The sequence below is a fragment of the Haemorhous mexicanus genome, chromosome 4, assembly GCF_027477595.1.
Source record: "Haemorhous mexicanus isolate bHaeMex1 chromosome 4, bHaeMex1.pri, whole genome shotgun sequence".
Lineage (NCBI taxonomy): Eukaryota > Metazoa > Chordata > Aves > Passeriformes > Fringillidae > Haemorhous > Haemorhous mexicanus.
In genome coordinates, this window is record NC_082344.1 from 64,578,393 (window position 1) to 64,603,695 (window position 25,303).

A 25,303-nucleotide genomic window follows, 5' to 3' on the forward strand; every position below is an offset into this window, starting at 1 on the left:
GGGCACGGCGCGGCCCCGCCTGGGGAGGGGCGCGGGGCCGGGCGGGACGCGCCGCCCCCTCCACCTGCTGCCGCTGCGCCATCGCCGGCTGGGGGAGCCGCCGCCCGCTCGTCCCCGCGGGGCCCCTTTGTGCTGCTGCTGCTGCTGCTCCAGAGCTGCCTCAGCCAGGCGGCGGCTGCGTCACGGCCCCGGCGCTGCGGCCGCCCCGAGCCCCCCGCGGAGCGAGAGCCGCGCCTCGCCCCCCGCTCCGCCATCGCCGCGCGGCCGCGGCCGAAGGACGCGCCCCGAGGCAGGGCCGGCAGCCGCGGCGGTGAGTGGCGAGCGCGGCCCTGCCCGGCGGGGGGAGCCCGGGCCGGGGAGGGGGCGAGGGCAGCGCCGGGGACCGGGATGGGGCTCCCGAGCCCTCCGCACGCCGCGGCTGCGGGCGGTGCCGCACCGGGCCGCGCCGGCGGCATCGCTCGCACCAGGCTGACGTGTCGGGGATTTGGGTGCTGCTTTGCGTGCGTGGTGGCTTGGGGTTTTGTTAATTTTGATAGTAGAAGCTCTGGTCTTCGTTCGTACTTCCCAGAACGCCAGTAGCTAACCGAGTCATAGCGACCAACACGGATTTTTTTTATTTTAATTTTTTCTTCCAGAAGGAGTTTCGTGTCCCCCGAGGGCTGGGGAAAGGTCTGGTTTCTGATATTTTGCATTTCTTTGCGTGTGTGCCTGTGTGTGCCAGCAGAAAAATCCCTCTATCCTGGAAGAATGGTGAAACTGGGGAATAATTTCAGCGAGAAGAGCACAAAGCAGCCCCTTTTGGAGGATGGATTTGACACCATCCCCCTGATCACACCCCTGGATGTCAATCAGCTCCAGTTCCCACCTCCTGATAAGGTACAGTAGGCTTTAGTTTCCACCATGGAGAATCACACCCAAATCTCTGGCAAACAATAAAAGAATAGGTTATGGGTAGAGCAGCTTAGGAACGACAAGAAATATGGGGTGTTTCAAGGCATGCTAGTTACCTCTAGGGAAAAACCCAAACAGCTAAGCTTGTGAAAATCCATTAATGGTGATTTGCATTAGAAATCAGTGTGAAATGTTAGCAATAAGCATGTAGAGATTTTAGTGCTGGTATATGAAACGTACACTATACAAATGCAAGCTTCTCTATACTGTATTGTCATAACCCTTCCTATTCTGTATCTTTCTTTCTTGCATCTGGAAGGTCCTGTGTATTGTCTGTGAATAATGTGAATTTTCTCTGTCCAGAAAATGCCCCTCTGATGGGGGAATAGAGCCCTGCCTTTTTCTCTGTAAGATGGGCTTGGGCATACTAGCAACAGAGAGCACTTCCATTTTCCTTCTGTGCTTCAGTAAGAAACTAATGCTAACCCCAGACAGGCTGAAATAATGAGATGAGAATAGGCCATTGAGTTTTTTCCTTGGCAATTGATTTTGTTCAAAAACCTCCAAATAGGTGATTCACATATCCTTTGTAGCTGGAAGGGGGCAGTCCAGTGAGCTGCTTACAGGCTGGAAGGGAAATGTGCTTCCTGCATTCCTCATTAAATGCCTTGATTATTAGGCATTTAATTTTAAAGATTTAGAAAGGTGATGTGATAGCCTGTAAATATGTTTATTGTCCTCACAATAAAGAATTCACTAAGTGCTACTACACATTAGGCACATAGGAATAGGATTTTTTCAGGGTTTTCAGTATCCTGTTTTAATATGAATCTTGTAATTTCCCACATGTATGTGCTAACAAAAAGCTTTCTGGTCTTTGTACAGTTTTTATTTTTGGCCTTGTGTCTTCCACAAGCTGAATTCTATTTCTAGATAAACTGATAGCTACACATTCCTCAAACCTCAAAACAATTCACATAATCTGAACTTAGGGTAAAGAGTTTTAGCTTGTAAAATTTTCCTCGGTAGAGTGTTGCTGGTAGGCAATACAAAATGTGTGACCTCCATTTTAATTGCTATCAACACCATTCTGTGTTGTGTGTGTGGTGACCAGTTGGCAGGCATAAATGCAATAAGCCATAACAGCTGTTCAGGAGCCTGAGGGTCCATTTTATGCCCTCAGTTACATGGGTGTAAATCTTGTAACTGAGGACAAAATCTCACCCTAAGGCTTTAGAACAAGCTAAGTCTTACCGTGTCTGGTACATCTGCCAACTGGTGACTGGATAGAACCGATTACCAGGGACCAATGACCAAAGGAATTTGTTCTGTTCCTGCCCTGCTAAGCAGAAGTCTGAACAAGGGATCTGCATGGTAATAGCTTTAACCTGAGCAGAGCCTCTGTTGTGAGCCCAGGGGGCTCTGTGCCAGCCTGTTTGCTCCTACTAGAATGGGGCAGAACTCCTCCCACCTGGATGGCATTTGCCTTGAATGAAAGCAAGTGTCCAGCTAAGCTAGAAACTTAAATAAAGGAATATTTGATTGGCTCTTCTACTCGCCACTGTCCAATTGTATATTAGCTTTCTTTTCCTTTTGCAAACATAGAGGAGGTAAATTAAATTTATTGGTCCTGCTGGTGTCCTTCTGTAAGTGGTTAGTCATGTCAGTGTCTTTTTACTGGTTGTTAGAGACTCAAAGGCAGGAGCAGAGCAACTGACAAGCAAAAAAGACACTGTATTAAGAAAAGATTGACACACAGATCAAATTCTGAAGTATGCAGACACTCATGTATAATGAATAGAAGTACATACTTCATATATCTGTGCTTATTATCCACTTGCAAGGCTCCAGCATGGCAGTGAAGCATAACTTCTTGAACAGTAGTGACTACTAAGCACTAAGGATTTGATGATTTTGACAGTTTCTAAATTAAAGGGATGAAGTGATTTAAATTCATATTTAGATATGTTAAACAAAAGAAGACATTACATAACCAAGCAGTTAGAACTGTACATTCAGTGTCAGCTGAATGTGATTTGAGTTGTCTGAGATTATGTAACATAAAGGGGGGAGGAAAGGAACTAAGATGTTAAAAAGCATTCCAGAAATCATCAGGTGGTTAACTTCCATGATGGCATTGGACAGCTATAAAGTTAAATAGGTAATAACTACTATCTTACTAATTATAGCTGAAAATAGGTAAGTAGGTTTTAAACCTATGTCCTGAACAAGAATGTGTAATACTGTGAAAGTGTCTAATAAACTTTTAGTACTGAGTCTAGGTACAGTTACACATTCTAGGTACCACTCAGGGAAGTGAGAAGAAGGGAGCCCAAGGTTTGTCATTTCAGTGTCTGGCTACCTGAAGTGTCACCATCTTAATTTCAGAAAGATGGAGAGAGACTGTTTACAAGGGGATGTAGTGACAGGACAAGGTGGAATGGCTTTAAACAGAGAGTAGTTTTAGTCTGAGGGTGCTGGGGGCCTGGCACAGGGCCCAGAGAAGCTGAGGATGCCCCATCCCTGGAGGGGTTCAAGGCCAGGTTGGATGGAGCTCTGAGCAGCCTGGTCTAGTGGAAGGGGTCCCTACCATGGGGCATGGGGTTGGCACAAGATAATCTCCAGGGTCCCTTCCAACCCAGGCCTTTCTGTGATTAATATATTTTCTATTAATACTATGCTAAAGGTAGAGTTTGATTTTCAGAAATCTAAGAGAGTAGATTTAGACTTATTCCTTGGAAAAACAGAGGAAATTGAGCAAATTGTAATAGCACCATCGCTACAATAAACTGTACCCTAGCTTGAGAATAATACTTGGAAAAAGTTCCTGAAAAATGCAGAAGACAAAAATGAGGCAAATAGGTTAGGTATGTGAAAATTTTGTGTGATTAGAATGCCTAGGAGAACACTAGAGATATGACTGATGTAATGAGTATTTTGGGAATACAGCTAAGGTGCTAAATTGTGTAGCTTGGGGCAGTAGTTCATAGCAAGGAACAAACTGGAGAGCCTTGGGTGTTGGAAGAAATCTCATTAACACAAGGGTTTGTGTGCATCTTGCTGCTTGCAGCTGATAATTCAGAAATTAGATGTTAAAAATAAGAGTACCAAGGGCCATAGTCTATCACATGGTGAATAGCAACTAGACTACATGGGTTCTTTCACTTTTTGTTTTAAACTCAAAATCCTGCCATCAAAGAACATGGCATTGTCATCTGCAAGATTTTTATGGGTACTCTTCAGTAATCTTCTGTTGGTGTCCAGTTTGAAATCCCATTAATGGAATTTCCTGAAGGAAGTGGAGGTAGCTATTTCCAAACTGTACAAAGTGGGAAGGTCCATGATTTGGATTTGACCTATCCTTGCCTAGTATAAGAGCACAGTATCACCACAGATGAAGAAATGGAACCTTTGTGAAACTGTTGTATAACAAGTCTTGCTGTAGGCCCATCAAAACCACTTTGAGAGGTAAGTTAGTTGATGATTGATATACTAAAAGAAATAATTAATAATTTAGCACTTTCAAAGAAGAATTACACAAAGTGGGGAGGGGAAAGATAATGGTGCTACATGTGCTTGTAAGCAGATAAAAGAAGAGTTAAAGAATAATTAAGGCTTTTATGGCCAGCTTTAGTTGGCAGTTTTGTGATTGATTCTTTTTCTTAAAGGTTGTGGTCAAAACAAAAACAGAATATGAACCTGACCGCAAGAAGGGAAAGTTCCGTACTCCTAAAATAGCTGAATTCACAATCAGCATCACTGAAGGGGTTTCAGAAAGATTTAAGGTAAGCAGTGCTATGTGAAGATGTTAATGTCTCAGATGTATTGTAGAAGGGCTTAAAATCAATTGCTGGTTGTAGTCAGAACTGGCTATAACGGAGTGCCTGTTGTGGATATAGCTGGACGTGAGAAAAATTAATGTTATAATAGTTCAATATTGAACAATTAGAAACAAAATCAAATCTTGCAGCTTTATTGGTTGTAATCCCTCACTGGCAGATGAATTCCAAAGGCATTTCTGTCAGTGTGTGGGCTCCAGAATGTGCCTTGCCAGGGTGTGTGTGGGCTGCACAGGGGAGTGCTCATGGCTTGGATAAAGCTCCTGTTTGTGTTGAAGGACAAGAACCACCAGAACACTTCTTTTCTTTTTGGCTTCTTATTTATCACTGTGGCCAAACCATTCTCTTAAAAGCACTGTCATAGTCCATTATGTATTTTTTATAGTTAAATATTTGACTTGGCAACCCAGAGATATATACCAGTGCTCCTTCCTATCAGTTTTCCTGGTCCCATTTAATCTTCTGGTTTGGTGATGCCTGTTACTGTCACATGGCAGTTCAGAAAGAACCTGATTCAGATTGTGTCCACACCCTTACTACTCCCTTCATTAGTCCCATAGGAAACCTGAGGGCTTAACTGATGCAAGGCTGAATATCCTTTCCCCCTTCCCACTAGAGGATAGTTTTTCTTGTTCTGTGTAATTAAAGCAAAGCAGGGAAGTTGACCCTTCAGCTCGTGCTCCCCTATCCTTTTAACAATAAGACTGCAGATTTCCAGTGCTTCTAATTTGGCATCTTACCCAAGGATACCAAAGCATTTTTAAGCAGTAGGCATCCACACTCTGCAATGCACAAGTACAAATACTTTTGGAAAGCCTGACATTTAGTATGAGGGGAAAATACAGAGTTTCAGTAAAGGTGTGGATTCTCTTTCTCCTGCACAGTTCTAAACTCTGTCTGCATGACAGGAGTTTTAGGGCACACGCAGAGATTTTGGTACTGTAGTGCCTGAGCAGTGCTCTAAAAGCTGCCCAGGCCCAAGCTGACCTTCAGAAGTGTATATGCAGCTCTCAGTGGAATCAGAGCATGCTAAACAAACAAAGTGAAGGCTCAAGGAGGGATTAGACTATATTTGGAAAGGAACTTTGCAGAGGGTTGCTGCGACAAATGTTTTAAGTGCCATTCACCTGGTGGTCTTCAGCCATGCAGTGGAGCCTGTGGGTTCCCAGTCAGCCAAGAAAAGATGTTATGGGGTGTGGTAGGGTTTTACCAAGGAGGTAAGAAACCTAGCTCCAGCTTTTCCTGTTCCTTGGCTTGGGGCAAGGACATCCCATTCCTCAGGGAAAATGCTACATTCTGACTCTCCTTCTCTCTTTATCCTCCTGGCACCATGGTACCAGTCCTTGAGAGCAGTCCCCTTCCTCTCAGGTGAGGAGGGTAGGGTAAATGCAAATGGACAGTTCAGAACAAGGAGAGCTTATATCTGGCTGTCTTTGTGCATGTCCTGGTCACACTGAGGTGAATGGAAAATGCTTACTGTCATAGAAGAGAACGGAGAGGCAGTTTTTAGTTTGAATGCCCTGATGGGGCTTTGGTTCCAAGCAGCTGAGCAGAGCCTATACTTGAAGAACTTTGTGCTTATGGTTTAGCATTAGGGCCTAAGAGATTTAATTGCTGGAACATTAAATTGTAGCTAAGGAAAGGTTTTGAATATCTTGGTCACATTTAAAAGGCTTGTGCATCCTTTTGTAAACCTGGGGGGGGTTTCCTCTGTCTTTGTGGGAGGCCTGAGCAAATGAGACCTTGCTGAAAACAAATAAATAGCTTGTTGTGCTGTTGGGTAGTCTTTTCTAATTTGTGTAGCTGAACAGCTAAAAGCCTGAGGATTTTTACATTGCATTTTTATATACCTTTGGATGGCATACTTAAATAAAATATCCTTTAGATATTACTTGATGATGATCGCTCTGGGATTAATCTCATAGTACAGGGTTGCTAGGTTTTGCTGCTAGGTAACTGCTGCATCAGAGAGAGGTTTCTGTAGGATTTGCTGTCTCTTGGGAATTGCAGGATGATTCACATTGTGGCTGTAAGTCTAGGTTTCCAGAGGAGAGTACGGGGATTGATCAGTTAGGAAAATTTTGGTTCAGTTAATTTAAAACAATGTTCATGCAGAACATTTGGGTCCTAAAAATGTCCCTTAATCTCTATATAAGAATTTTAGAATTGAATTATGCTGCTTGCAGCATTTTAAAGAAAACTGACTAGCTCTCCAGTGGGGATGACTGTTGTATTCACCACTCCCAGTAATAAATATTACATGAATAGTTGATAACATTTCATAAATATGTAGATGAAAAGTACTGATTGTGTGAGGTTTTCTCCTGGGTCCTTATTAATTGTGAACCATCATGTTAATTTCTGCTGTTGATTCTGAGAGAGCAAAAAGATATTTGTTTGAAAATTAAATATTTGTTGTAATTATGAATTGCATTATTTAACTGGTGAGATATTGACTTTGGCTTGTGTTCATGAAAAAACTTTCAGATGCCATTTTAATGACTTCAGTATTGTACATCACCAATGCACAAGCTTGCCACAAGACACAACCCAAGTGTTGTGCTAAAAATAAAGCAAGTGAGTCAATCATATTTACAAATAATTCACATGTGTATTCTAGGATGTACTCCTTAAATAATGACAAAGCAGATTGCATTTTTGGGATTCAGCACTGCAGATCATCTAAAGCTGTTCTTCTTGAGAAGTTACACATTATAACAAATGAAGTCACTCCAGCATGTGCACGTGTCATGTAGATCATTTGGTGTTTTAGCACCTGGTGAATAATCAATTATAAAATGTATTTTTCTGCATTCAATTCACATTACCACAGTTATAACAGAGCTGAGAATGTTTTCAAAGAAGACTGCAAGTATAATTTTCCTCTATGAAGCCACATTCTGAATTCAAATCAGAATCTCTCAAAAGAATGTGAAGATTTCCCAATTCTGTTGTCTTAATTTATTTTTATTGCACTAACTACACCAAGGAAGATGTGATTTTTTTTTCACTTAAGATTATTTCCCATTGAGAAACAGATGTGTTGCTTTTGTTCTTTGAACAGTGTAGGTTGATGTAGGGAGCTGGTTCTGGAAAACATCTGGAAAGCAACTTTGAACAAGGCAGATTTTTCTTTCTTGTAAATTGTCCACTCTACAGAGTAACAAAGGATCCTTGTGAACCAGGACATAGGAGGAAGTTAGGGCAGAAGAAAATTGATGGTCTGGTTACCCAAGGCCAAACCTTTGCCTCCCCCATTGACAGAGCAGAGTTTTTACAACCTCCAGTTGGATTTTGTAGAGGGATGTCTGCTCTGGCACCCACTGGATGGGCTGCAGCTGGCAGTTGTGTACAAACACAACAATTTAAAAAATCTGTTGTAGCAAAGCATGTCTTTTTTTTCTGTCTTTTAGAAAACATCAGTAAAGAACATTTAGAGGTATTTTGAAAGCAAACACTGATTTTTCATTATAAATTTCAAGCCCTTAAATCAACACAAGCTGTGGTATGCCTTCAGTTTCTGTTCAAAGGCAGTTCAGTCCTTCTGACTTCATCTTTGACATCTCTACATACATCTAACTGCAGAGCCAAAGCCTCAAGCTTATCTCTGTGCTAAGACCATGCAAACTGTGTACTATCAAGTAGCAAGCAGCTGATAAAATGGCTGCATGAAGTTATGGAAGAGGAATTGAAACTTCAAGATCAGTTCTTGCAGTTTTACCTGGTCACTTCAAGACTGTAAAAATGTAAGCACCATATATCTAACTGTTCAGGGCTTTTTTTCTATCTTAAAAGGGGCATCCTTCAAACATGTTTCTGCCTCAAGAATTTACTACCTCTTCTTAGTAATGCCAGTGATTATTATTGCTGCAAAAATAATCAGAAGCAAGGAAAACAGTTCTCTTTGCTGCTGTGTAATTACTTTGTGTGTTGAGTAGCTCTTTGCTTCCACTTTAAAAGTGTTTTAAGAGCAGGAGATGTCAACTGATTCCTGTACAGGTATCACTTCCTTAAGTAGATTCTGTGTCTGTCACTTAGTGCTGGAAGAGTGACAGGTACTTACTGTCATTAGTAGTTCTGTTTCTCCAGTGGAACTACTCACAGGATTAAAGTTGCTCACAAGTGTAAATGTTTGGCAGGCTTTAAATTTTTTTCATTACTACTTCAAGTAAGAAAAATAAAAGAGGTGGTTCTTTCAATGTAACAATTATTTTAAAATAATTGATGCAAGTAAAGGCACTGCATAGCAACTGTCACTTTTCCTTTTTTTAATGTTTGATATTCTCTGATACTACATTGACAATCCTCCTGCTAAATTTTTGGTTGAAAGGAATTTTATAGTCAGAGCTGGAAGATTTAAGTAGAGTGGATGCTTAACACAGCTCCTGTGCTGTAAGTCAGACGTCCTGTGCCACTGTCTCCATTAGAAATCTATTTACTGGAACAGAACCAGTCAAACAGGTGACACAGATGATGTTTTGGATGTCTCCAGATGCATCACTTAAATAACCTTTCCTCTTCTGTAATAACATTATGCAGCCTTTTTCCTGGCCTCAAGAGTATCTTCTGGGATTGTATGAGAAGGTAGTAAGTTTCTTATCTTGGTGCCACAGGGTTTCTTGAACTGCTTCCTCAGATCCCTGTTAAGAAATACAATCTATGGTGCTGTGTGATAAAAGATGACAGGAACATTGCCATGAACAGCTGAGTTAAGCTGCAGTTCTAGGATCTCAAGGCCAGTGCCTTGTTAACCTGTTTTTGTGTAACAGTGTGTCCCTCAGGTTTCATTAATCAATTCCCTTGCAGACTGGTCCTGTTGTCTTGCACTGTCACTGTTAATAACCTGGTTCTGTAGCTTCTTTTCTCTTTCTGTCCTCATGAATCTGCCTGCCTTTTTTGCATTTTTTACAGCTACTCCCAAGTCATTTCCAGGTAAGCATCCAAGACAGTTCTCTCCTCTTTGTCATTTCTGTTTGAGAGGGAGAGTGTTTTGGTTTCTACAGCTTTTTCTGTACAATCTGCCCCCAAACCATCATCCTCTTTGAGCACAAAGTTTTGATGGGAATGTTGTGGTGAAGCAGTTGAGTTCAATGGATGGATAGCAGTCATAGAGCTAAACATGACATGTAATGTTAGAAATACTCTTCTGAAACAAGGCACCTGGTTGTCTTCTGGAGTCACAGGTCATCCTGTATATTCCCACAGCAAGTACAAGGCACTGCACCAGGGAGTTCTGTGTAATTTGCATTGCTCTGTAAATGAATATGAGTCAAATGTTGCATGTATGGATGTAAATGTTCCTTTTTTTCTTTCACATTGCCATTTCCCATTTCGTAACATTTCTTAATCCTTGAGTGTGTTGTTTCAGACATGTTTTTCAGTTAAACTTCCAGGGACAGGCTGAGGTAATAGCAAACAAGGACATAATTTTGCAGAAGCAGTGATAAGTGGAAAGCTGATTTTTGTGTTCTCTAATGTGCTGGCAGAGGGCATTGTGTAGCTGGAGATGCAGGATTTTAGTGGAGAGAGGTGAAATGGAGGTCATGGCCATTAGCAAGAAAGTCAATGCAATGTTTTATGAATTTTTGTCTGTGGGATGTAGCCAGACACAATCTATTGTAGTTACAGGCCGTCTGCCTAAAATTCTCTTATAGTTTAAATTGGATAGCAATAATCTTAATTTCCTGTCCGAAGCAGTTGTACAGAGTTGCTGTATTTTACCCCAAAGGTCTCTGCATTTTACTGGCGAGCAAAGCATTAATTGGCTCTAAATCATTTCCTATGAAAGGTGCTCTGTCAGTGTATGTTTTCACTCTTCTTGTTCAGGGCTGGCAGCAAGTCTGTGCCTCACACTTCACAAACCTATCAGAAATGAACGTTGTGTTCCCAAGAGGCTGCAGTTGAAATAGAAAATGCATAGATGTGGAGCAGAGAGGAGATGTGACCAAGAGCCAGTGATTGAGCAGTGAAAGTCATTGCATATCTTGTTAGTTCTTCTCATAATAGGAATGCTTCTACATGGGTTTGTGTGCTGACAGAAGAAAAAGCATTAAGGAAGGCGTGGTGCAGAACAGCACAGTGTGAGTGGCTTAATGAAAGAATCTCAGGCAAGAGGAAGGAATAGACAAGTAGAAGTGAAGGCAGGGGACAAATGAATTGTACCCAGGCTTTAATGGGACAGTGGGATAAAATAAACAGCAAAAGGATGGAGCTGAGAGGAGCAAAATGGGTAGACTTGTGCATGCCTTGAAATATAACCAGGAAAGGGTGTGAAGAGAAGCAGGCATTGTTGGTACAGTTTTGCTGTAGTATTCCAGCTTGATTAAAAAGGGAGTCCAAATAAACATTAGTGGAGTGAGGAAGAAGGAGACTGCAGTAGCCAGGCAGAGAAAATATGGCTTGTAGTCTTTAGTCTCTAGTCTTGTAGTCTTGAGGCAAAGTATTGTGGACTGATGGGGAAGATCTGCTAGATCTTATGGTAAAGGCCTTATCACAAGCTGTTTACACGATAGTGTAGTTGTCAGATATGGTGAGTTTCATTTGTTCAGCTAACTGCTTACAGAGTCTGAAGACAGGTTTTTTGCTCTGGGTATGCTTAGTTCATTCATTAGTCATCTCTCATGTCAATTACTCTAATGGCTTCTGGCTAGACGTTGTCCTTCTTCTGCTCTTCACTTACAATCTATTCAGAAATCTGCCACATACATAATATCTTGTCATCTTCTCTGTTTGCTTCGTTTTGCTGCCAGATCCCCTTAAAACTAACTTTAAATGTCACACTCAAGATGAAAGCAAATCACACTTTGAATTCCTAGTTAAAAGAAATGGTTGTTTGTCCTATCTTATAGTAACTTCAAGAAAAGTATTTTAAAAGCCCATCACTTTTGAGGTGTGACAGTCACCTTGGAGTTCTGTAGGATGTATATAGCAGTGAATTATCAGAATAATTCACAAGAGTTCTGCTTGTGAATGTACTGTGTGGGGTCCTGCATTGCCAGCTGGCTACCACAGAAAAGGAGATTGAAGATTTCCTTCCCGCGGAAGGGAAGTGGTGTTTGTGCATGCATGGCAGCTGCTCCTGCCTGAGGAGGGCAAGTTGTGAGTATATGTTGGTAAGAAGAAGAAAATAACTATAGTTTATAGTGAGGGTGCAAAGTTGCTATGGAAGAAAGCAGTACCGTGACAGCTTTGGGGTTGCTTGTGGTCTGAAGAGCTGCGTGTTGCCTTCTCTTTTTTCATGCTTTTATCTCTGAAAAGCATCTGGGAAGAGAGGGCTCAGAGGGTGAGGCACAGAGGTAGGGTGGCATGTGTTAGTGCAAGGAGAAGCTGACTGCCTTCAGAAGTGGTCCATGTGGGCCACTGGGGTGGGTTATTATCAGAATGAAGAGAAATGGCTATTAGAAGAAAGGATTTTCAATTTAAAAGGGAGAAGTGGACTGGATTAACAGGTGATGGCAATCACCTTGGAAAGAAATCCATTGCTAGATTCCATCTGTGCCATTTTCATCTGCGACTGTCTTTAAATAGAAGTTCCTCGTATCCTGAAGGGTGGCAAGAGAAGGGAGCTTCTCTCCTAATAGGAAGGAGACAAGAGCTTACTTGATTAGGGATTTGCAAATGGAGTGTGATTGCAAATCACTGGAGATAATGAGAATAAAAATTTACATGTTAATACCAAAATTAGTAACATTAGGAAATACAGTGAGAGAGAAAATTCTGTGATATTTTTGAAGCAGGACCCCTGAGAGCTCTTCCCAGGGCTCACTGTGTGGCAATGGAAGTACTTGTCCAAAGCAGTGAGAACTCACAGCTCCACACTGCCACTGAAAACAGGTCTCAGCAAATCACCCGAGGCCATGGCTCTGCAACTTGCCAGGCTCCAGCAATCAACACAACCCTGGGCTTTTATCTTCCTTTAAAAAGCAGTGACTTCTCAGAGCAGTTTTGAAGCTTTGAAGAGTGATCCTGCAGTGACTGTGGAAATACAGTTTTTTCTTACTATCTTAACATTTAGTCTCAATTACAAAACAGCTTGGTAGTATGTTGTCTCAGTATGTTCCTGAGACCTCATCTGTATGTCTGAATGGTTACAGTGTGGAAATAATATTACAATTCTCCTCCTGGCTGCCAGTAGAAGGGCCAGGAAACACAGTTATAATACTTTTATAGAATATTTTTCAAATATATTTTCAAATATATTTTTCAAGAACATTTTTCATAACATTTAAAACTCCTGGCTCCTATCTGTGATGGAGACAAATACAAGCTGAGCTGATCTGTGCCACAGCAGTTGTGCCTGATGCCCAGTCCCATGTCACAGGCCTGTGTTCCTGAAGGGAGCAGCCTTTGCTGAAGGCTCTGTGGAGCCAGGAGCCTGATAAAAAACCTATTGGAAGGGCTGAGCTAGGGCACAGCTGGGCCAGGAATGGGCATGTGTGGGAGTGTTATGTTGGTTGTTATTAAACTGGGCCACAGAGAATGACCAGGAAGGAAGGTGAAAATGTACTTTGTCTCTTGGATTCAAGCAGGACACACTGAGGAGTGGGAGATATAAGGAGAACATACAATGTTGACAAGACAGAGTGAGCTATCCATGTTAATTTTTGTGTATGCAAACAAGAAAAAAACTGGGAGAAAGGCTAATTAGATATGAAAATTGTTGTCAGTGTAATGTTTTCAGAGGTTAATTAACAATACTTTTTCTTTTTGTACTCCAGTGACTGCTGACAAACTAAACATGTTGCTCCATGTCTCATTTCAGTTGTTACATTAATGTCTACGTTTCTGCTGCCAAATTACTTTGGATCTGCAGTTCTCCTTGCTTCTACCCCAGCCTTCCCTTTTTTTGCTTATTTTTTTTCCTGTCAAGAATCCTTATTAAATCCTTGGCTTCAGCAACACACAGTACTCAACCTTGATTCAGCCAGGAAATATAGCACTTGCTGTTGCCTGCCCATGATGAGATTTACTTTCACAGGATGAGGAGTCCCTTAAGTTTATTGTTGTCCTGGAATGTCCTAACACCACTGCCACACACAGCTTGCAGTGTTGCAAACTCTCTTAGTTCAGAGCTTTACCAAAAGCAGGGTTTATGCTGGTTGTTTTTACCAAGAGACGAAGCTACTATTTTTGTTGGTTTGGCTTTTTCAAATACCAGATTATTCTTGTTTCAATTAACTGACCCTGATATGCCTAAATTCATTTTTCAGGAAGTGTATATAGCTGGTTTACTCATCTTACTTTAAATTTAGATCACATTATGCTTTGTTTTAAAAAATTAGTCATATAATCTTGTTTGTTTCTGTTTATTACTGTTTCTTATGCTGTAGCACATGCCTGTGTGCTTTCTAACTTGCCAAAAGGAAATTCATCTCAATCACTCTTACCCTGTAGTCTCCATGACCTACTAATTTGTCTATCAGCAGAAGTTTTAGAATAATAAAAACACAAATCTGGGATACTTTCCCAGGTAAAAAATGTTATTTGCTCACTCACACCTTCCACAAAAATTGATCCTATTTAGAGAGCTTTGTACTGTAACTGCTGGACAAAATTTTGTGCTTTCTCTCATCAATGGGTGATGTAATTCTAAAGGTGATTCTGTCTTGTGACACAGCAGAAGGCTGCTGGGCTCCAGCTGCTCACAGTTTGTACCTGGGAAAGGTTAGCTTGATCCTGACACTGATTTCATCTTTGTCCTAAGGTGTGTCTTGGACTTCTCTGCAGCCCAAGCTCAGGGGCAGGGAGGTACTGAAGGACATGGTGAAGAGCCATGTGTAAGGCTTCTCTGTGAGCACTGTGGGAAGAGGTGCCACACAACTCCTGGAGGCCAGCCCCGTGTTCAACAGGGGGTATTTCCTCATGGATCTGGCAGTCAACCACTCCTGTACAGGCTCTGTGTGATGAAGTAGTACTGCTTCAACCTATAAATTAAGGAGTATTGAGCAACCAAGAATGCAGACTACTGGTGTAGCTACCCCTAAGTTCAGAGCAGGTGCAATGACCTCTAATTCCTTAAAAGAGAGAGCTGACATTACTTTGTCCATGCCCTGCAAGTCACCTCTGGATGACCCCTGTGCTAACTTATTAGCACCTGACTCTATTCTTGGACAGGCACAGGGAAAACAAACATGCTTAGCAGCTGACATAAACTAGACTTAGACTTACATCATCCACATCCTGAAAAAACAGGACATAAGCAGACACAAGCTACTTTGGTGTGTCCTGGCCTCATGTGCCTTGAACAGAAATGCACTAAAAAAAAGCCTTGCAGTACACAGGCAATGGGCCACTGCCCAGATGAATCCTCTTTCTTCTGAGAAGGGCAGGGTAGAAGCACTTAATGTGCTGCTTCCCTGTTCTCCCTCAATAATTAAGCAGCTGGTTTTATCCTTTGCTTGATTTTACTGTGAAGTGCATTCACAGCTGACTTCTGCTGCCTGCAGTAACCAGCAGCAATAGAATAAGCAGTGCATTACTAACATAAGCATGTTTTCTTTTTCTTTACAGGTAACTGTGCTGGTCCTTTTTGCCCTTGCGTTCTTAACATGTGTTGTATTTCTGGTAGTCTACAAGGTTTACAAGTATGATCATACCTGTCCAGAAGGATTTGTTTTCAAGGTAAATTGCATACCCATTCTAGAAAAACAGTAGAGTATGGAATATTCTGTGTTGTTTTAGGCATAACCTTGATTAAGGCATGCTGTATTGCATAGATTTGGTGTTTCTTTACATAGGTTAGTGTGCTTCCTGCTATGCTTTTGCTTTGTAATTTACATTTGAAGTTGCACTATTGTACAATATTAATAATGTTATTCTGCTAACACTTTAAACATTGAAAATATAGCAAAAGTCTGAACACTGGTGTCTCTCAAACTAACTTCACCTGCAGTTGTCTGGACAAAGCCCTCATTTATGGGTCATATGGTTTAATGATGCACGTTCCTTCAAATTACTGTGTCTTAGGAAATGAGAAAATGATAAAATGTGGAGAAAAAAAATCTGGAATATGTGTCAAAGAAAAAGTAGAGTGATGTTCTCATTAAGAGTAGTAGAGTTACTTCAGGCTTATTTTTGTACTAAGAACTTCTCGTTCTAGAACAGTGACCTCTGAGCCCTACTGCCAAAAGTGATGCCAAAAAAGGGAAAACAAATTTATTGTAAAAAATACTGGTTCTAACCAAAAGGAGGCTGGGCTCACTTTATTTGTGTGAGATGGTGGTGCTGGCTCCTTTGCTATGACCTGGGCTGAAAGTCAGGAAAGTAACACTGACTTCCCAGTTGTAAATTTAGCAGAGTTGAACTTGGCTGTAATTAGGTAAGAAAAGTAGCAGTGATAATGGCATTATCCTCTTTCATTTTTTAAATAATATTTAGTCACGTAATAAATCAAAAGGGTGCTCAGTATGAACTTCAGAAGGATTCAAGAAGAGATGGCTGCCTCACAACTCCTCAACAACCTGTTCAGGATTTTATCTGTCACTTCAAGCCCATAAATATCTTACAAGAATCTAGTTCAAAATTATAATCAGTGATGCCCTTCTGGATTAATTTAGGTTCAAGCATTCCCTTAATCAAGGGCAAAAGATACTGTGGTTAGAATACTTGGCTGTAACTGAGGAGATCCAGCTTTTAGTTCTTTGGTTGGCTTTTTGTGTTGCCTCAGACAGGCACTGAAACCCCTCTGTGTTCATGTCTCAGGGGACAATAGGCCTTTTTTCCCTAAGCTTTCTCTTGGCGTTGAACAGTCTGGAATATGGACTGTCATGTTCCTTTCAAGCCTGTCTTGATGTGGTTCTGGCTTGACAGGAACAGCCAGTTACATGTTCCTGTGTGAGTCTAGCAACAGCCTCCTCCTCCTGCCTCCTTTCACACCAACTTGTCATCTCCTTTTAGTTGCAGCTTTCTGCAACTCAAAGGAGAGGACAGCTTGGTGTGAGAGGAGGCTTCTTGTGGCTTTTCTTGCCAGTGTCACAAATATTTAAGGACAGAACACTTTCTCAGCTACATTTCAGCTGCCCTGTGACCAGAGTCTGGTTGTGTTTCTCTCTTTTGGGTCCTGTGTTTGGGACAGAAGTTAGGCAGAATGTCCCATAGCTCATGCTCTGTTTATAAGGTGCAGCACATGCACAGGGCTACATCATGGTTACTTTCCTGGTGGTTTTCTTGGAGCTGGTGTTTTGTTTCCAGCTGCTGGCATAATGCCAGGTGACAGACCATCTTTGGTCATGTATCTCTTTAAGAAAGAGTTCTACAGGATAAGGATGTTGGCAAATGACACAAGTTCTGAAAACTACCACTCTTAAGATGACTTTGTATTTATTTGTGTCCTTTTTTTTGGGAGAGTCCATGATATGTGATGGCACAGCTTGGCACAGATGTCCTAGGAAACATGAAGTCTGTCACCTTGTGACCAGTGTCTCTGTGGAATGGCTTCATGTTTCAGGTGGACGCAACAACTTTATCTGGGCTGGATGTTCCCAGGCTTTAGATGCTGATGTAATTTCCTGGTTAAGGGCAAAGGTGTGCCTGCCTCAGGAAGCCTGGTGCTGCAGGAATCTCTACATAAAGGCTGAGCTAACCACAGCTCTGAGTCAGCCTCTCTTCTCTGCTTTGATGCTCTCATAGATGGAGCAGTTCCAAAGCTTTCTGCTGTACTACGCCTCCAGGGCATGAAGGTGTGCTTAAAAAGGTGCTCATTTTCCTTTGTGCAGCAGTCTTATTTCTGTGCTTGCTTAAGCTTTCTGACACAGCCTTAGTACTGCTGCTTCTCTGGAGCACTCATCAGAACCTCCTGGTGAGACTCACCACAAAAACCTGAGTGCACTTAACATCCTGAAGAATTTCCCCAGGGTTTCAGTATGTTCTGTACTGTGTCTGTTACCCTTTAGCTTTTGTTACCAAAGCACCTGCATTCTGACAGACTTGTGGGCAGTACAACAAAGTCACTTCAGTGCATTGAGGACCACACCATCATCTGTTAAATTGGGAATTACTGACCCAGCAAAGTTAACGTGACAGAAGATAACTATTTATAAGTGAATTCCACTGGGGTCTTCATGTCAAAGGAACAAAAGGAATCATCTTAATTCAGTCAGATATAGACTGGCAGCCAGGCTTTTCTCTGGCATCAAAGGCCATAACCTGTAACTAATTTCCAAAATAGAAGGGTTGTGAAAAAAAGAAAAGACTGGCAAGTCACTCTGGAGCATCCCAGTTTCTCCTCATGGCCTTCCTTCTTCTCTCACCTAGGAACCATGGAAACAAATAAAAAGGATGGAAATAAATGTTCTACATAGCTGAAAGTGGCAGGGTAAGATCAGCAGCAGTTCCCATCTTCCCATCACTCAGTCACTGAGTGCTGCATGGCTTGCCTTGACTGGGAACAAATCCAAGGAGCTGTCCTTAGGCAGTACACAAGGGGCAATGAGTGAAGGGAGAGGTTGTTTTCCCATCTCTTCTAGAAGCATGAAATCCTGGGAGCAAAAATGCAGTCAACAGGGAAACTGATGTCTGTTTCTTAAGGCACTTCTGTCAGATGTCTTGCATGTTTGTAACTACAAGCACCCCCCACCCCCCCCCCCAAAAAAAAGAAACCAAAAAACATTACTGAGTCATTTTTGCCTGCTACAAAGCAAATTGCTTCTGAAATCAACACAGGATTCTGTAGCTTTTTTTCAGACTGTCATTAATCTTGGCTTGTCTTCAGCTCTAATAATTATATTTGCTTGAATTTCCTTGGCAGATTTCATTAGTTCAATGGATTGTGTTCCTTTCCCCACTTTAAATATTTAGAATTGTGATTACATCCCATGACTAAGTGAAATAATCACTACACATATGTCTGTGTCTGTGTGCTTCTTAGTCATTTTATCACATCAGAAGTAGTGTCAGTTTTCCCAGATAAAACATGGATAATACTTACAGAAGATGACATGGTTGATGTATATGAATGTGCATATCAAATAGCTCTATTCCATATTCCTGGATTATGTTTTTATAAATCTAGGTCCCAGTCTTGCAGCTGGCACACACATTGACTATGAGCACAGGAAAGCTTCTGTTGACTTACAGTGCTGAACTGACACAGGTGCTGTTTAGCCAGGGTTAAATACCATCTGCTTTTGGTGCTACTTCAACAAAACTGGGAGGGAGACTTGCCCCAGCTGCTGCCTTGACAGAAGGTTACAGATAAAGGGAACCAGGGTGGCCATGGAAACTCTGGGCACTCCTATGAGTGTGACAGGCTTTGAGGCTTCTGTCACACCCGTGGGTTTGAGCCAGTGAGGTGCTGACTGTGGGAGGCATCTCTGAGCCATCACACGTGCCATGTGATTGAATTTGTCAGGGGCAGACAGGTTCTAAGACTACCTGTGGACCTCTTGTTTTGGCAAGTATTCCTTTCTTCTTTCATGCCTTTTGATGGTTTTAGGAGGCAAAATTTGTATTAAGCCAAGACTGTCTGCTGGGTCTTCACCCATCTCTTGCTTTATCATTTAAAACAATTTGAAAGAGTTGTTGCTTGTGCTTATTTATGCCTTTTTTTTTTTTTTGACATGGACAAAAGTCAACTCAGAAGTAAATGTGGACACTTTTAAGGTAGAATCTGGTCCCCTAAAACCCATGCCCATGGAATTTTCTGCATGTGTTTTTCTGCTGAGAAATCCCCAATATAAAATGTTGTTTGCTGAGTAGGAGAACAACAGCAGTTCAAACCTTCTGTGCTATAGTATTATAAATTTTAGTCCTCTGGTGCTGGAAGCAAGAAGACTGAAGACCCTTTTTCTTTTCAAAACAGCCAGAAATGACTAAATGACTTTTTCCTCAAGCTGCAGCTACTTACAAGCTTACAAGAGTCAGTTCAGTTGCTCAGGTGACTGCCCTAACATGTTGAAGTATCAGGCAAGACTGCCTGGACTAGCCAGTGTGGCAAGAGGACCTGCAGAAGAGACCCCAAGACTTTCTGGGGCAGAACCTGGGGGTCACAGGATATGCCTAAATAACTTTTTTCTTTGGTGCAATGAGCTGCTCTGCAGGCTCTTCCTGCAGTGTGACTGGAAGAGTTCCTGGATGATCCCTACGACAAACGCACTGCACAGGCACATTCAGCTTGGCTTTTAAGATAACAGCAAAGTGGATTTGACTTATATTTTACTCTGTAAATTATCTATTTCACTTTCCAAAGCTCTGAGCATCTATCAGGTTCTATTTAGTGCCCCTACAGTCGTGAGAGATGAAATAATGTAGTCTCACAGCTCCAGAGAACTTTTTAAAAGCCTGCTGTTGGCTACATCTTTCTGACAATGAGGAGTGAAGTATTTTGTATGTGTGTACACACTTCCACATATGCTTGGCCACCCACAGAGTTTTCCCTATAATGTGTGAGTTACTGGGCTGTAAAACTGTTCATACATTGGCACCAATATATCTGTATTAATTTCTGTCCCTCAGACTGCAAACACCAGGGCAAATTGCCTGAAGTTAATCTAACAGTACAATACAGACAGCTGTAATTGTAAACCAAACAGTTGGAATTTGGTGGGCAGGAATAAACAGCAAAATGTGTCTGGTACTGGAGACTGAATACTTTTTCAAAATGATTTTAGGCAAGCACATTTCTTGTATGTTAATTATTCTGGCATATAAACTTAGATTGGTCGTCCTGGCAAATGCACGAGCAGTTTAAGGATTGTAGGGAAGACCATTTTGAACACAGTAGGACAATACTGTAGGTAATTGATGTATGTTGCATCTTGACTCACAGAGAGTGACTCTTGGGTTAGACTAAAAGGAAAAGGAGAAAAAAACCTCAATCTGCTTCATGTGTGTGTGGGGGGGCTGTATCTGAAACCTAAGCAATGGATTTCCTTTTCAGAATAATCAGTGCATTCCAGCTGGGTTGGAAAACTACTACTCTGAACAAGACTCCAGCGCTCGAGGGAAGTTTTACACAGTCATAAACCACTACAACCTGGCCAAACAAACCATCACGCGCTCCGTGTCCCCGTGGATGACAGTACTGTCAGAAGAGAAACTGTCTGAACAGGAGACTGAAGCTGCTGAGAAATCAGCTTAGTATGATAAGCTAATTATTAAAACTATGTCATTTGAAGGTAACTAAGGGACTCCAAGGAACTTTTCATTAAATATAATTATGGATAATTTAGAGGTTACTCATGTTTATGGTGTAACTGCTTCTGTTTGCTGATACTGCTTTGCAAAAAAAAAAAAAACCTGAAAACAAAAACTTGCTGCAGAACATTCATGGGCATAACCCCAGGTGCATATCAGCATTGCTGTAGAGCTTTGACACCATTTTCAATGTTAAAAAAAAAAATCTAATGTTAGATATGTTCTTGCAGTTTATTGGATACTGATAGATTTTGTCACTGGATTTTCAGGGCTTGGACCTTAGATAAATCATGTGTTCTGTTGTCTGAACAGATACTTAATTTATTAAGTTTTTGAATTCTTTGTCATTTTGCAAACTGAAACACCCCAGCCATAACTAGAGTGATCTCTTGTTTAGCTGAAAGCTATAAGTAATGTTTAGTTTGGGCTCAAGCAGAATGATAGCACTGACATCGGGGCATAATGTAATGACTTGTATGGAGAAACAAACTGTCAGGTCGCATTTTTCCTTACATTTCCTTTCCTGTTTTTGTAAGTGATAATGAAGTTCTCTGCAACAAGGCATGCTCAATGTTTTCTTATTGCTGTCAGCAGGATTTAACTGCATTTCCACTGTGGCTTTAGCATCTTGGTAAGGATATGCACTGAAACACAAACTAGATAGACTTATGGAAAAACACAGGCAGTTTTAGTGGTGGGTGTTGAGGATAGTGTAAAAAATATACAGTTCAAGATGTTTTAATGAGAAATGACATCTTTTGATCATGCTAAAGAGGCAGAAAGCCTATTCACAGTACATGTAGTCCACTATGTCATTTGTTGGATACAGCTGAAGGAGTAACGTCTAAATTTTCTCCTGTATTACATTCACATTTCCCTTTTTATTAGTTAGAAAGAGCTTTCTGTTTATGTATGGTTTGCAGTTTGATACTTTTTAAAACATGGAGCATCACAAGTGAAACAGTAGCTTGTTAGATACCACAATTGGCTGTTAAAGCTCCATGTGAAACAGAGTGAAGAGTAGAACTGTTTGTGTATGGCCTGGGAGGGGAAAAGGTAGAAGAACATAGTATTGTGGATGCACGTTAAAGTTCCATTGTAATTACAAACTTACCTATTCTTTGTGTGAAATCATGTTTCCATTTTTTATTATAAATCTTAAATATACATTATAAAAAGACATCTTATTAATTTAACATACAAAAGTGTGTGAAGCATCTGGGCAAGCAAGTTGTAACTTGAATGGGACAAGGTAGAGTGGACATGTCAAAAGATCCTTTTTTTTTGTTAGAGTCTGTACAAAAATTAAGGGAAAACATCAGTATAGGCTGTATCTCAAGATCTGTAGTAGAACAAATGTGGTCAGCTCTACTTCTGTTTTTCTCCAGCAGAAGCCTGTCATCCCAATACAGTAAAAATAACCATTATGACTCAGTGCTCCAAATTTGATAGAAAATCTGCATTACACAGTGCAGCTGTGAAAGGCTTTTTATTAAGTCATCATGGTATGTGGAATGCCTAAGAAGCAATAAACTATGTGCCAAATTTTTCTTTGCAATTAAAAATATCAAGCTTATGTGAAGATCTTTAAAGCATACCATGTTTGCATTTTCTAACAGGCATCTGCTTTATTGAATATAATTGATTCACAAGTAACTTTTGACATTTTCACTCTGTGCATAGTAAAGAATAAGAATGATACTACCTGTTGCATAAAATGTATAGAAATATACATTTCAGAAGAGAGATAGGAAAGCACACACATTTCAAATCAACATACTTTGAGAGGACATTCACATTTTACAGGATGGAGAGGTCTGTTTCCCAAGACTGTTCTAAATAGAAATGATTCATGATACATCTCCACCCTTAAATTTAGGACAATAAAAACTTTAATGCAAAAGTAAATACTGATGAGAAACAACTTCTTTTTCTCCTCATAACAATAAACAATAAAAATTAGTAAGCCTTACGATCTAGGAGAAACAGATTGTTTATGCTTCTTGAAGTCAAAACCATTTTCTGTCTGATTTATCAGGAGGGAGTTTATTGTGTCTTACCTACACTTGGTTTTGAGACTTTTTTTAGTTATCAAATTGCTCCCAGGTTTAGTACTTTGAGGAGTTTTACTTTAACTGTCTATCCTTTGGCTTTATTCCAGCATCTCAGAACATGTTTCATTGCACAATCTGTTTGTGTTGTATTCTCTCTTTTCACTTTCAAGTAAAGCTCTTTCCTTGACTCCTTATCATTATTAGTGCCATTAGATCAAGCTGATTTCTGAGACAAGTAGTTTCAAAGGATTAGAAGTAAAGGTCATTTATGTGCAAAGTGATCACTGTGTACTGAAGTAGTGTGATGAAATAAATGCCTGAGACAGCGTAGATGCTTCTGCACAGTAACAGTTTTCTCTTGCTCTGGGATGGGAGCTGGACTTTCCACAGCACAGGTGGGTGGCTGTGATAAAACCAGTATTGTTTTTTTCTTCTGTTAGGTCTGCTCCAGCGTGTAGCTTTCTTCACAGCTCTTTCAAACACTTTTATGTTCTCCAGAAGATAAGCGTGGTTTTATGTTTGATACAGGGATTTAAAACGAATGTACTAATGGATATATGCACAATTTATTTACTGGAAAACATTTCCATTGCAGAGGTATGAGAAAATGCTTAAAATACATAGGTATGCTGTTATACCCTGCTCCACTAAAAAAATGTCAGAACATTTACAAACAGAGCATGGAGCCAATATATGTTTAATTAATTATCATACCAGTCCAGGAAGAGCAAGGAGAATGAACACATCACAAGGAAAAAGAGGATCCATACTCTAAATCCAGCATTGTTTTTGATGGCCTGTGAGGAAAAGGTTATCCCTGTTACCATTACCGGTAAATACAATTTCAGCAGTGGCAACTCACAATGCCTGTTTGTGGCATCACCCTTCCCTCCCACAAGAGAAACAACAAAATTTGATCTTAATTTCAGGTGAATAAAAGTCAGGACAGCTGGTATCTCTTTAGATTTATCACACTGAAGTCACACTCAAAATCTTAAAATTGCACAAATCAAACTCCAGGAGCTATATATTGCAAAGTACATGCTTCAAAGTTAGAACTAAGTTTCAAAAGTGAAGTTCCTTGATTAAAAGGAATCAGGCCGCCATCTTTCTAATAAAGATCTGACTTGAAACAAATGAAAAAACAACAAAACCAAAATCCCTGACACCTCTGGAGGTAACTTAGTCACTTATTTCAGTCTCAGAGCCAGTATTTTTCTTGGCTACTCCTTTCCAAAACTGAGACCAGCAGGGGACTTGTTTTTTGTTCTATTTTTTTTAGATTTACATAAGGAATTTTTTTTTGAATGATACAAACACTAATGTGAGTAACAAAGTTTATTTTACCACCTTTCAGGACTGTTTCTCAGGATGGTTTAGGAAACTTAGTTCTACCTAAAAATGTGAAAAGTGAAATAAAATATAGCTTCAGTTCTTGCCATGTTTGGTGCACTTTTCAGAAGAGCAGAGGAATGGACAACTCATCCTTGAGATACCTTTTCTGTGTGCTCTCAGGAGGGAGAAAGAAGAGAGCCATTTACTCAGTAGCCTAATTTAGGCACTCCATTTTTATTGAAATCTCTGTTCCCAAATAAAACATCCTTTCCTTCTACTTAGTAAAAGTGGAAGAGGTTTGTTTACTAGGAGCATGCAAGAGGTGTTCAAAATCTCAGCATTCTGTTTCAACCATCTCAACACCGTCTTAGAGTGGCAGTCTGCAATTTCTGCCCCTCACTTTTTTGTTTTAAAGAAACTTCACAGGTGCTCTAAATGCAAGCCAGGTGACCTTCATGTTTAAAAACTGCTAAGGCCAAGTAGATTTCTGCAGTCCTGTGTAGCTATTCAGATCATGCTTAGCAAGTGTGAATTATTGAGAAGCTCAGCTACCTTGAACAGTTTTCCCAAACCCCTGTCCTCACACCCAACACCCACTGCACCAGTCCCATGGGCGAGCTCGCACGTGCTGTTTTAAAGCAACAGCTGGAAAAAACTGAAAGTTAAGAGAAATGAGTCTAAAACACAACTTCAAGATATTACCTCTCTTATGTCTTCATTGCCTTCTTTTATATTCTCTGTTGCACCCACAACTAATTGATGGATGTTGTCAATATCAGTCTCCTGTTTATAAAAGAAATAAAATTGAGAAATAGTAATGAATGTTACAAAAAAAACCAAAACAACCCACTTCCAAGGACTTGGGGAACAAGCAGAACTTTAAAATAAAATCTGGTATTACTAACATCTTTGTTTCATTGATGCAAAGGCAGAGAGTAATACATTAAAGCTGTAATTTCTTTATCGGTGATTTTTACAAACCTGAATGGAAACCACCAAGACCAGCAGGAAGTGTCCCATTTATCTAGAGTCAAATTTAACCCATCTGATTTC

General features: G+C 40.7%; 2 protein-coding genes across 5 annotated transcripts in view; one reads left to right on the forward strand and one right to left on the reverse strand.

The window, feature by feature from the left end:
* The first annotated feature begins 68 nt into the window (after positions 1 to 68).
* On the forward strand, positions 69 to 25,154 carry NSG1 (neuronal vesicle trafficking associated 1). 3 transcript variants are annotated; one of them, XM_059845180.1, is made up of 5 exons: positions 79 to 310; positions 636 to 876; positions 4,560 to 4,676; positions 15,240 to 15,350; positions 20,605 to 25,154. In XM_059845180.1, the coding sequence occupies exons 2-5, from the start codon at positions 748 to 750 to the stop codon at positions 20,803 to 20,805; spliced, it is 558 nt and encodes a 185-aa protein (XP_059701163.1). In that variant the 5' UTR covers positions 79 to 310; positions 636 to 747; the 3' UTR covers positions 20,806 to 25,154. The 3 variants fall into 3 exon arrangements, with proteins under 3 accessions (XP_059701165.1, XP_059701163.1, XP_059701164.1); XM_059845181.1 differs by having other exon boundaries at positions 725 to 876; XM_059845182.1 differs by lacking the exon at positions 15,240 to 15,350 and having other exon boundaries at positions 69 to 310.
* Positions 22,335 to 25,303, reverse strand: part of STX18 (syntaxin 18) — a 61,032-nt gene continuing 58,063 nt past the window's right edge. For both annotated transcript variants that reach the window (XM_059845178.1, XM_059845179.1), the window contains 2 exons: positions 24,953 to 25,033; positions 22,335 to 23,712 (listed from right to left, as the gene is read on the reverse strand). In XM_059845178.1, the coding sequence (XP_059701161.1) occupies positions 23,617 to 23,712; positions 24,953 to 25,033 (177 nt within the window). In that variant the 3' untranslated portion in view covers positions 22,335 to 23,616. The remainder of the gene's footprint in view (positions 23,713 to 24,952; positions 25,034 to 25,303) is intronic.

What these genes read in the sequence shown, in the direction of transcription:
- NSG1 (XM_059845180.1), top strand. Translation starts at nt 748, where the DNA reads ATGGTGAAACTGGGGAATAATTTCAGCGAGAAGAGCACAAAGCAGCCC. An exon ending in AGTTCCCACCTCCTGATAAG is followed by an intron (nt 877 to 4,559) that starts GTACAGTAGGCT and finishes TTTTTCTTAAAG; the next exon opens with GTTGTGGTCAAAACAAAAAC. An exon ending in CAGAAGGATTTGTTTTCAAG is followed by an intron (nt 15,351 to 20,604) that starts GTAAATTGCATA and finishes TTTCCTTTTCAG; the next exon opens with AATAATCAGTGCATTCCAGC.